This window comes from Hyla sarda, chromosome 9 (assembly GCF_029499605.1).
Source record: "Hyla sarda isolate aHylSar1 chromosome 9, aHylSar1.hap1, whole genome shotgun sequence".
Taxonomy (NCBI): domain Eukaryota; kingdom Metazoa; phylum Chordata; class Amphibia; order Anura; family Hylidae; genus Hyla; species Hyla sarda.
The window spans coordinates 166242138-166253815 of NC_079197.1; the positions used below are offsets into that span (position 1 = coordinate 166242138).

General features: G+C 42.2%; 1 protein-coding gene across 6 annotated transcripts; it reads right to left on the bottom strand.

The window, feature by feature from the left end:
* Positions 1-1080: 1080 nt before the first annotated feature.
* Positions 1081-8580, bottom strand: LOC130291241 (olfactory receptor 6C74-like). Of its 6 annotated transcripts, none has more exons than XM_056539808.1 (3): positions 8525-8580; positions 4775-4869; positions 1081-2318 (listed from the first exon to the last, which is right to left on the bottom strand). In XM_056539808.1, the coding sequence occupies exon 3, from the start codon at positions 2296-2298 to the stop codon at positions 1360-1362; it is 939 nt and encodes a 312-aa protein (XP_056395783.1). In that variant the 5' UTR covers positions 2299-2318; positions 4775-4869; positions 8525-8580; the 3' UTR covers positions 1081-1359. The 6 variants fall into 6 exon arrangements, with proteins under 6 accessions (XP_056395783.1, XP_056395786.1, XP_056395785.1 ...); XM_056539811.1 differs by lacking the exon at positions 8525-8580 and adding an exon at positions 7216-7319; XM_056539810.1 differs by lacking the exon at positions 8525-8580 and adding an exon at positions 7216-7319 and having other exon boundaries at positions 4769-4869.
* Between the last annotated feature and the right edge of the window lie 3098 nt (positions 8581-11678).

Here is an 11678-nt window from a genome sequence, read left to right on the forward strand (position 1 = left end):
CTTTAACGTAAGAAGAGTTAAGTTGTAGAATACCCTACCTCAAGAAAAGGGGAGAAAATTGTCCAAAACTGCTCAGGTGGTTTTGTTTTCTGAAAAAACCGAGAGGTGTATCCAGCTCGAGGAAGAGAAAAATTAAAAGTTAAAAGGCAAGACTTTAATTATATAATATTAAAAACACGAAAAAAAAGAAAACCTTTGAAATGTTTCTTTTGTTTTTATAGACATGTCATAGGGAATTTATTTTTTGTTTTTAATATGATATAATTAAAGTCTTGCTTTTTACCGTATTTTTCGTCCTATAGGACGCACCGGTGTATAAGACGCACCCAATTTTTAGGGGCAAAATCTTAAAAAATAAAGATTTTGAACCCAATAGTGGTCTTCAACCTGCGGACCTCCAGATGTTGCTAAACTACAACTCCCAGCATGCCCGGACAGCCGTTGGCTGTCCGGGCATGCTGGGAGTTGTAGTTTTGCAACATCTGGAGGTCCGCAGATTGAAGGCCACTGCATAGGAGGTAATACTCACGTGTCCCCGCCGCTTCGGACCTGTCACCGCTGCCCTGGATGTCGCTCCATCGCTGTTGCAGTGTCCCCGTCGCTCTGGAACGTCTCTGCTGCCGGCCGGGTATCCTCGCTCTCCGTCGCCGCCATCACGTCGTTACGCACGCCGACACACGTACGCGACGACGTGATGACAAAGAAGGAGAGCGCCGGCCATACAGGGGATCCCTGAACGGAGAAGACACCGAGGAGGCAGGTAAGGTCCCTCCCGGTGTCTTGTAAGCACTAACCCGGCTATTCAGTCGGGCTGTTCGGGACCGCCACGGTGAAATCGCGGCGGTCCCGAACAGCCCGACTGAACAGCCGGGTTAGTGTCACTTTCCCTTCAGACGCGGCGGTCAGCTTTGATCGCCGCGTCTGAAGGGTTAATACAGGGCATCACCGCGAACGGTGATGTCCTGTATTAGCCGCGGGTCCCGGCCGTTGATGGCCATAGGGACCGCCGCGATAGGGGTGTATTCGCCGTATAAGACGCACCGACTTTTCCCCCCCAGTTTTGGGAAAGAAAAAGTGCGTCTTATACGGCGAAAACCACAGTAAATATTTTTCTCTTCCTGGAGCTGGATACACCTCTCTGTTTCTTCATATGATACACAGTATCCGGCCCGTTGCCTCTCCATGCTTCATTCAAAGGCCATGCTTTCTACATTGAACTGTGTTCACATGGGTGGTTAACCGGCTTGCTTTTTTTTAATTTTGTCTTCTACTGGACTTAAATATTTGATAGGTTGACTGTGATCCATCCTTTGCCTTGACTTTGACAATATTCCCTACGTCCAAAAAGACTCTGTAATGTTAATTTTTTATTCCGCACAATTTCAGTTGTCGTCGTAGGGCTGCTTTTACATCTTTATTTTTCAGGCTATAGATCAGGGGGTTCATCATGGGGACAATAGCCGTGTTAAACAGAGAGAAGATTTTGTTGGAACCCATGTTGTTCCCGGATATGGTTACTATATACTGTAAGACGATGGAAGAGTAGAAGAACACAACCACCGTGATGTGTGAGGAACACGTGTAGAAGGCTTTACGTCTGCCAGCAGACGAGCTTATCCTTAAAATACAGGAAATTATATAGAAATAGGGAACTATAGTAAGGATTAGTAATATAAATACATGAACGTTGCCAAAAATTAGAATGTAAAGGTCCAAAAATGTGGTGTCACTGCAAGTAATATCCCGGATGGGCAAAAGGTCACAAAAATAATGATCGATTTCCTTAGAAATGTAACAAGTGAACCTGGAAATGAATAGAACAAAAGGGACAAGCTCTACGAACCCAAACCCCCAGCTGACTGAGGCCAGAAGACCACAGAGTCTCCGACTCATGACCGTGTGATAATGTAATGGTCTACAGATGGCTACATACCGATCAAAACTCATGGCCGCCAAAACTGAGAGTTCATTACTGGTTAATATAGCGAAAATATGTAGCTGAGCCTTACAGGCTGCTGTAGAAATTATATGGTTTTGTGTTGTGGCAATAACAAAAATCCTGTGGAGCGCTGTAGTGGAGCTGAATATGTCTATTACAGACAAATTGGACAGGAAAAAGTACATAGGGGTGTGTAGGTGGACATCAAGGCCGACCAGTAGAAGAATAGTGAGATTTCCAACAAGAGAGATGAGATAGATGAGAAGAACCAGAAGAGAAATGAGAACTTGTAGTTCCGGAACATCTGAAACCCCTTTAAGTCTGAAGCCTTCTATCATGGTCTGGTTTATGGAACTCATGGACGGACCTGGTTTTCTTCCTGTAAAAGTATATACACACATGCACATTAACTCTCCACCATGTATTGGTAATATAAAGGCCCATATGACTCAGCTCTTTGGCTTATAGCTAAGAAGGAGAAAATAAGCTTTACAGCTCCACTTCTAAGGGTAGGGTCACACACAGAGCATCCGCAGCATATTTCCCCCTGCAGATGCGCTGCCGCTGTAATAAAGAAAACTGTGTCCTGTAGCGGAATGTGACCCTTCACACAGGGACACAGTTTTCTGCTTTACAGCCCGCTCCCTCTCACTCCATCCCCATTACCCTCTTTCAGGGGGACGGGGACACAGTTTTGACACATCTCCCAAGCCTTTATCCCCCCGCCTGTGCCGCAAATCCGCCATCAGTCAGCTACCTGTTGCAAGACCTCACTGTAAGGGCATGCTTTGGTAGTTGTAGTCTTGAAACAGGTAATGGGAGGGTGATAGATGTGTGGGCGGGTGGGAGAAAGGCTGTGGAGTGCTCCTCTGTCTCCGCTCCACAGTCTATCTAAGTGTAGGGGAGATGTGCGGAGAGAATGTGTCTCTGTCCTCCTTAGAGAGGGTAGCGGGGACTGAATGAGTGGAAGAGGGCTGTAAAGCTGAAAACTGTGTCCCTGTGGGGGCAGTCACATTTTCAGACACCATTTTCTTCATTGCCCCAGCAGTCACAGAGAGATGGCCAAGCGAGCTCCCAGCTGTGGCCGGGTAGCTCTGTGCGTCTGCTGAGCAGATTACCAGAGCTATCCGGCTGCAGCTGGGAGCTTGCTCGGCTGTCCCTTTGTGACTGCCGGCAGCGCATTTGCAGCGTAAAATACCCTGTGTGTGTGACCCTACCCTAAGGCTGTTTTTGTGCCAAAGCTAGAAGCATATTCAAAAGGAATAAGAAATACAAAGGAAGGACTTTTCCTTCCTCATGGATCAACTTCTGGTTTTGGCTCAAAAACTTCAGTGGCAGATATCCAAAAAACTGCCATGTGGAAACCCAGTCTAAGGCTATGTTCACACACCAAATTTCTGAGTGAACTTCTGTGGAATCCCAGTGATTTCAATAAGATTCTGCTGCCCTTTGCCTATGGTGGAATTTCCGCTACGGATCCCGATTCCGGCGGTCGCAGAAAGAATGGTTATGTCTATTTTTTCTGCCGATTCCACTCGGACATGCATTGCCGTCTAAGAGATGGCACTTTTTTGAGCAGTTCTAGCGCCAGCCAGATGATTCAAATGTGCGGAATTGGCAGTGTGAGCATAACCTAAGAGAGATGTTTGGGGCCTAAGCATTGCTGGCCCAGGATAAGCCATCAAAATTGAATTGTGGGGGTTCTATCTCCTTATATCATTACTGATCAGCACACTGTAGGAGTAATGGTTTTCCAGGCAGAGGACTGGACATAACTATGGTGGTGCCTGATACTGCAGTTTCGTTCACTTGAGTGGGACTGAGTTGCAGTACAAGGCCCAGCCAACTGTGAGCCAGCCTGCTAGTGTAGACAGTGCAGAGGAGGATCCTGGATTCTACACCCTAGTCTGGAAAAACTATTCAGTAGGATTTCTCTAAAATAACACTTAGATGGAGAACATCATTAAACGTTAATGGATAAAGTGGCCCTGTTAAAGCAAAACTCAGGCGAAAGTAAACTTATCCCCTATCCACAGGACAGTTTTTTCCATCCCTACTGTATCATTATATATATATATATATATATATATATATATATATATATATATATATATATGTTAACCTACAAACTTTTATTTAAAAAAAAGGTAACTCCATTACTTTTTTGGATCACTAAACTAAAAAAAAAGAATAAAAACCGCATGCAAAAACGCCAATGTTAAGACCCACAAGATTTTCCTGAAAAAATGCCAAAGTCAACATGAGATCTTTTTTCAAAAAGTGCCAGGGAACCCAAAATTAAAAAAAATAAATAAAAAAAACCAATAGGATAAAAAAAAAAAAAAAAAAAATTAAAAACTCCGAATGGATATTGCATTTTGAAGTTTCCTATTGACTTTCAGTTAACATCTGTCCGCAGCATTTTTTCACTGAAAAAAACGATGTGCGACAGAATGGGTGTTTTTATTGGCATTTTTTGTGAAAAAGACCAAGTGGAAACCTAGCCTTCGTGACCTCAGCTATAAAGTATAAGATTCCTGTTAAATATCCCAGGCGACATACAGACTACAATAGAAATCAATGTAACTAAATAGTACACCAGTGGCACCAAGGACAAAATAGCTCATATTCCAACAAAGTGCAAAGAATAAAAGATGGAAATAGAAACAAGAAATTAAAAGGAAAACAATAATAATGGCGCTATGGTAACTGAACACAACAAACACTACCACAACGCACATTTCAATCACTTTCATCAGGGATTGATGGTTTCATTGTTTCCCCTTCTTTTCATGACCCCAGCCCATAAATCCCATTATAACTACTTACAGGTACCTGGATGGAGATATCAGATTAGCATTCTGCGTGTCAACATCTGAATTGATGCTTTGCTGGTCCTCCGGGGGTTTTGTTTGTCTTTGTCTATTTTGCTGAAATAAAGTAAGACAAAATTTAAACAAAAAAACTAAAATAATAAACACCTATTAAGTCTATGATCATTACTGGGTACTGTAAACCGCAACTAGTATATTCTCCCTATGATTTTTATATTATTTTTAGCAAACCATATTCTGGCGAGATGTTCATTGTGCTTTGGCATATACACTGGGAAATTTTCCCAACGCCAGTGTCTCCATTTTCATTAGCAAAACTTAAGAATACAACTGTACACAAATAAACAGTATATTCAGCGTGGCACCGAATACACCTCATTAGGATGATTTTACGAGTGTCAGATCTGTCACAAATAGGCAATAAAAGCTACATGTGTTATGCAGATCTCACCCCTATACAAAGGGAGCGATAAAATTAAAGGGGTATTCTAGAGGAAAAAAAGCATGTTTTCAAATCACTGGGTGCCAGAAATGTCTGCAGATTTGTAAATTATTTCTATTTAAAAAATCTGAACCCTTCCAGTACTTATCAGCTGCTGTATGCTCCAGAGGAAGATGTGTATTTCTTTTCTGTCTGACCACAGTGCTCTCTGCTGACACCACTGTCCATGTCAGGAAACGTCCAGAGTAGGAGAAAATCCATAACCATAACAAACCTCTCCTGCTCTGGACAGTTCCTGGCATGAACAGAGGTGTCAGCAGTGAGCACTGTGGTCAGACTGGACTGGAAAGGACTAAACAACTTCCTCTAAAGCATACAGCAGCTGATAAGTATTGGAAGGATTAAGATTTTTAAATAGAAATAAGTAACACATCCGTATAACTTTCTGGCACCAGCTGATTTGAAAACATTTGCCCCTTTAATCATAAATCCGCAACGTACTGAACACTTCATGGCTGAAAGTCTGAATGTAAATCTTACACCAGTTCTGACCCAAGTGGATTCAACCAAATAGGGAAAAATATTGAGATTTATCAAAACCTGTCCAGAGGAAAAGTTGCTGAGTTGCCCATAGCAACCAATCAGATCGCTGCTTTCATTTTTGAAAAGGCCTTTGAAAAATGAAAGAAGCGATCTGATTGGTTGCTATGGGCAACTGGGCAACTTTTCCTCTGGACAGGTATTGATAAATCTCCCCTAATATTGTCTTTCTTATACAGCATATTGGCAGCAGCTTCATCAACAATTATTATTTATTAATTTTATTAATTTTATTTATTTTTCCCTCACATAGGCCCATGGTGTCTAATGGTAAATACAGTTTTGGTGCTCTGTCCTCCACAAATTTTAAACATGTCGTAAAACGCCCCCCTCCCCACCCCAAAGAAAAGGAAACAAACAAAAAAAAAAGTATTATTATTATTAAGAATTCAATGGGAAAATGTATTTTTATATACAACATTTTAATTTTATGATCATATTTGTTATGGTTGTACAATGAAGTGCCAGAGACTTCTGCCATTTACATGCCAAAATGTGTCTGTAGTTTCGCCGTATAAGACGCACTTTTTCTTCCCCAAAACTGAGGTCCGCTGGTTGAAGATCACTGTGACCTATACTTTACATTGTATTCTAGATTTTCCTCATTTAAAATTGGGTGCGTCTTATATGCCGGAGCGTCCTATAGGGCGAAAAATACGGTACACGTGAAGATATAAAAAAAAAAGATGGGAATAAAAAAAGCAAAAAAAGATGGGAATAAAAAAAAAGCAAAAAAAGATGGGAATAAAAGAAGAAAAAAAAGATGGGAATAAAAGAAGCAAAAAAAGATGGGAATAAAAAAAAAGATGGGAATAAAAAAAGCAAAAAAAGATGGGAATAAAAAAAGCAAAAAAAGATGGGAATAAAAAAAAAGCATAGAAAGATGGGAATAAAAAAAAGCAAAAAAAGATGGGAATAAAAAAAGCAAAAAAAAAGACGGGAATAAAAAAAAGCAAAGAAAGATGGGAATAAAAAAAGCAAAAAAAGATGGGAATAAAAAAAAAGCAAAAAAAGATGGGAAAAAAAAAGCAAAAAAAGATGGGAATAAAAAAAAAGCAAAAAAAGATGGGAATAAAAAAAGGAAAAAAAAAAGATGGGAATAAAAAAAAAAAGCAAAAAAAGATGGTAATAAAAAAGGTCAACAATTGCCCAAATGCCAACAGAAGGCTGAAAGATGTCAACATTTTTCAGACCTTTTTTTTATCCAACTTTCGAGGCTCAAAAAGAACCTTAACTGAGTGTGGGGACAGAGGCTTAAAAAGATAAAAAGAGACCTAATAACAATACTAGTTATTATCATCGTACAAGAATCAATCCATTTCAATGTATACTTCAATAAACAGGCACATGATACGGTATGACAGATGGTGACTACGGGACGATAGAATGTTATCATTTACCTTATGTAAAATTATAAAGGGAGAAGTAAATAACAAAGTAAAACAATAGTAATAACATAAGGTGAAGTACATGAGCCATAATGTAATGTAATAGACAACAGCTGCTTCTCTATCACACACGAGAAGTCAGGTCTTATACATGTAGCTGAGCTGTGGGACCAAACCACGAGAGATCGGACCAAGAACTGGGGCACCTCGTAATATCTGTATACAATGGAGAATACAGAATTCTCTACAGGATATGTCTAATTTATTATACAGGGGGGCAAAATAGTATTTAAAATAGTATAGATGTGTGTGAAAAGATTTTGGGGATCTGTTTAGAGAGCCCCCGATGTTTGTATACAGTAAAGAAAAAAGACTTGGCAATGTAAGAGGTGATATTGCTAAAAAGAAAAAAGATCAACAGACATTCTTGGCTACAACTAGAAAAATAATTGTTTTGTTTCGTACACAATGGCCCTCATTAACTATTGCAAACCCGACATGTTTTGTCGGGTTGCGCGCCAGAAAAGCCAGAATTTTGCGTCAAAATTGAAAAAACCCCAACTAACTCTCCATTTTGCTAAGAAAACTCAAAAAAGGGGCGTAGCTGTCAGGAAAAGGGGAGTGGTCTCCGAAAAGGGGCGCGTTACGACATTTTCACAAAAACCCAACATATTTACTAAGGTTGTTTCCACATAAAATGTGGTGGATTTGAGCTGAGGAAAACCCGACAGATCAGAGAATGTGTAAAAAAAAGCAAAGTTAGGGAAAGTGGAAAATGTAGGGAAACCTTAGTAAATACCGTGGAAAATAAATTGTAGGGAATTAACCTCTTCAGGACACAGGGCGTATGGATACGCCCTGCATTCCGAGTCCTTAAGGACCGAGGGCGTATCCATACGCCCGTGGGAAATCCGGTCCCCACCGCTAGCCGGTTGGGGACCGGAGCCGGATGCCTGCTGAAATCATTCAGCAGGCACCCTGGCACATCGACCAGGGGGGGTCCTGAGACACCCACTTGTCGGCGATCGGAGAAAATCGCATGTCAATTCAGACATGCGATTTTCTCCCATTCCGGGCTGATCGGGTCTCTTGTGACCCGATCACCCGGAAAATAGGGCTGATCGGAGTTGTCAGCAACAGCCCCGATCAGCCTAAAGGATAGGAGTGAGGTCGCAAAGCTGCGATCTCCTCCTATCCCCTGGCATTAGTCAAAACGGAGTTCTGACCAATGGCAGTGCAGGACAGGGGGTTGCCATGGCAACCCCCTGTTCTGCCCGCCCCTGGATGTCGAGGGGCTTTGGGAAGAAAATGGAGGCCGTACCTGCAGGAGAAGATGCCTGGGGACCTGGGATCTTCGCTGGAGCCTGCTGGATCCTGATCAGGTGGGGAATCGACAGTGGGGGGGGATTTAAAGTGAAAGTAAATCGATCTTTACTGTGGCAACCACTAGGGGGGCCAAACTGCAACTCCCAGCATGCCCAGACAGCCAAAGGCAAAGGCTGTCTGGGCATGCTGGGAGTTGTAGTTTTGCAACATCTGGAGGGTCACAGTTTGGAGACCACTGTTACAGTGGTGCCCAAACAGTAGCCGTCCAGATGTTGCCAAACTACAACTCTCAGCATGCCTTGACTGCCCAGGCATGCTGGGAGTTGTAGTTCTGTAACATCTGTCCCTTCAGATTTAGCAATTTTCATGACATTTTTGAAAATTGCTGCTCTACTTTGAAGCCCTCTAATTTCCATTTTCCTTACAATTAGAGAGCTTCAAAGTTAGAAAAATGCAAAATTTTCAAAATTTTCATGAAATTTGGGGATTTTTCACCAAAAAAGGATGCAATTAACGCCGAAAATTTACCACCAAAATAAAGTAGAATATGTCACAAAAAAACAGTCTCAGAATCAGAATATTCGGTAAAAGCGTTTTTGCGCTATTAATTCATAAAGTGACGGTGGTCATAATTGCGAAAAAGGGCTCAGTCCTTAAGGTGAAAAAGGTCTGCGTCCTTAAGGGGTTAAAACCCACAAAGAAACCTACACAAGACTCTTAGTAAATCAGGGCCATTGTAATGGAATAATGAAAGGTGAATATGTTCACCCTCCAAAAAGAGGGAAGAAAATTCCAGTGAAAGGTTTTTATACCTCTATGTCAGAGAACGGAATTTATTTACTAAAAATGTCCTTGTGGAGACGTCTACGTTGGACAAACAAGCAGGAAAAATTAAAATGAGATTAAAGGAACATAAATCAAACATAGGGAGAACATTACAGATGGAAAATTGTAGTGAAAATAAATATGGAGAAAGTACAGTGGCCAAACACTTTCTAGAGAAGGAGCATAAAGTTAGTGATCTGCGATGGCAAATAATTAAACCACAAGGTGTGAATGAGATCACGAACCGCACACGACTATTAGTGTTGAGCGGCATAGGCCATATTCAAATTCGCGAATATATGGACGAATATTCGTCATATTTGCGAATATTCGCATATTCGTAATATTCTCGTTTTATTTTCGCATACGCGAATATTCGCGTGTGCGAAAATCAACATATACGAAAATTTGCATATAAAAAAATTAGCATATGCGGAAATTCGCACACCAATCTCACACAGTAGTATTAGAGCCTTCTTACACCACATAAGCTGAAAGCAGAGAGGGATGATCACTGTGATTTTTACTGTGAAAAAACAAAAACAAAAACGAATATTCGTAATTACGAATATATAGCGCTATATTCGCGAATTCCCGAATATGCGATATTCGCGAATAAAATTCGAATTGCGAATATTCACGAGCAACACTAACGACTATTACAGAGAGAGGCATTTTGGATGAGTGAGCTTAAAGGAGTACTCCGGGATGGAAAAATTGTCCTCCATACTACCGGCAGTAAAAAAAATAAAGAGATACATACCTTCCTTCTCTCCCCCGGTGCCTCCGGTAATCCACTCCGGTCTCCACCGCGATCCTCTTCCTGGTTGCCGGTGGTCGGTGAGTCATACTGCACTCAGCCAATCACCGGCCACAGCGAAGTCCCGACTCGGCCGGTGATAGGCTGAGCAGCTCTGTGACAACGTATTTAGTATTTAGTCAGCCACCAATTGTGCAGGTTCTCCTACTTAAAAAGATGAGAGAGGCTGTAATTTTCATCATAGGTTATAACCTCAACTATGAGATTCTTTTTAAAGAATTTATTTGCAAATTATGGTGGGAAATAAGTATTTGGTCACCTACAAACAAGCAAGATTTCTGTCTCTCACAGACCTGTAACTTCTTCTTTAAGAGTCTCCTCTGTCCTCCACTCGTTACCTGTATTAATGGCTCCTGTTTGAACTTGTTATCAGTAGAAAAGACACCTGTCCACAACCTCACACAGTCACACTCCAAACTCCCCTATGGGCAAGACCAAAGAGCTGTCGAAGGACACCAGAAACAAAAATTGTAGACCTGCACCAGGCGGAGAAGACTGAATCTGCAATAGGCAAGCAGCTTGGTGTGAAGAAATCAACTGTGGGAGCAATTATTAGAAAATGGAAGACATACAAGACCACTGATAATCTCCCTCGATCTGGGGCTCCATGCAAGATCTCACCCCGTGGTGTAAAAATGATCACAAGAACAGTGAGTAAAAAATCCCAGAACCATGCGAGGGGACCTAGTGACTGACCTGCAGAGAGCTGGGACCAAAGTAACAGAGGCTACCATCAGTAACACACTATGCTGCCAGGGACTCAAATCATGCAGTGTCAGACGTGTCCCCCTGCTTAAGTCAGTACATGTCCGACTGAAGTTTGCTAGAGAGCATTTGGATGATCCAGAAGAGGATTGGGAGAATGTCATATGGTCAGATAAAACCAAAGTAGAACTTTTTGGTAAAAACTCAACTCGTCATGTTTGGAGGAGAAAGAATGCGGAGTTGCATCCAAAGAACACCATACCTACTGTGAAGAATGGGGGTGGAAACATCCTGCTTTGGGATGCACAGAGCAGCGTTTCGCTATGAGAATACTTAGCAGCGCGGTGTGTGAGTCCCGATCACGGGGATCAGGACACACACCGCTCTGCTAAGTGTCCCTTACCCGCCCCCCGGCGTCACTTACCCGGCCATGTGGTGTCCCGAGCGGTCCCGGCGCGAGAGGCGTCCTCCAGGCGGTCCCGGCGGCGCTGCGTCCCGGCGATGAGTTTCCAGCAGCAGGGCGGCATCTTCATTGGCAGCAGTGAGATCGCCGTAAAGCGATCTCACTGCTTCCTCTGGGGGTTTTAAAACTGCAACTCCCAGCATGCCCAGACAGCCTTTGGCTTTCTGTGCATGCTGGGAGTTGTAGTTTTGCAACATCTGGAGGTCCACAGTTTGGAGACCACTGTATAATGGTCTCCAATCTGTGCTCTTCCAGATGTTGCAAAACTACAAATCTCAGCATGCTCAGTCTTTCCAGGCATGCTGGGAGTTGTAGTTCTGTAACATCTGGAAGAGC

What these genes read in the sequence shown, in the direction of transcription:
- LOC130291241 (XM_056539808.1), bottom strand. Translation starts at nt 2,298, where the DNA reads ATGAGTTCCATAAACCAGACCATGATAGAAGGCTTCAGACTTAAAGGG.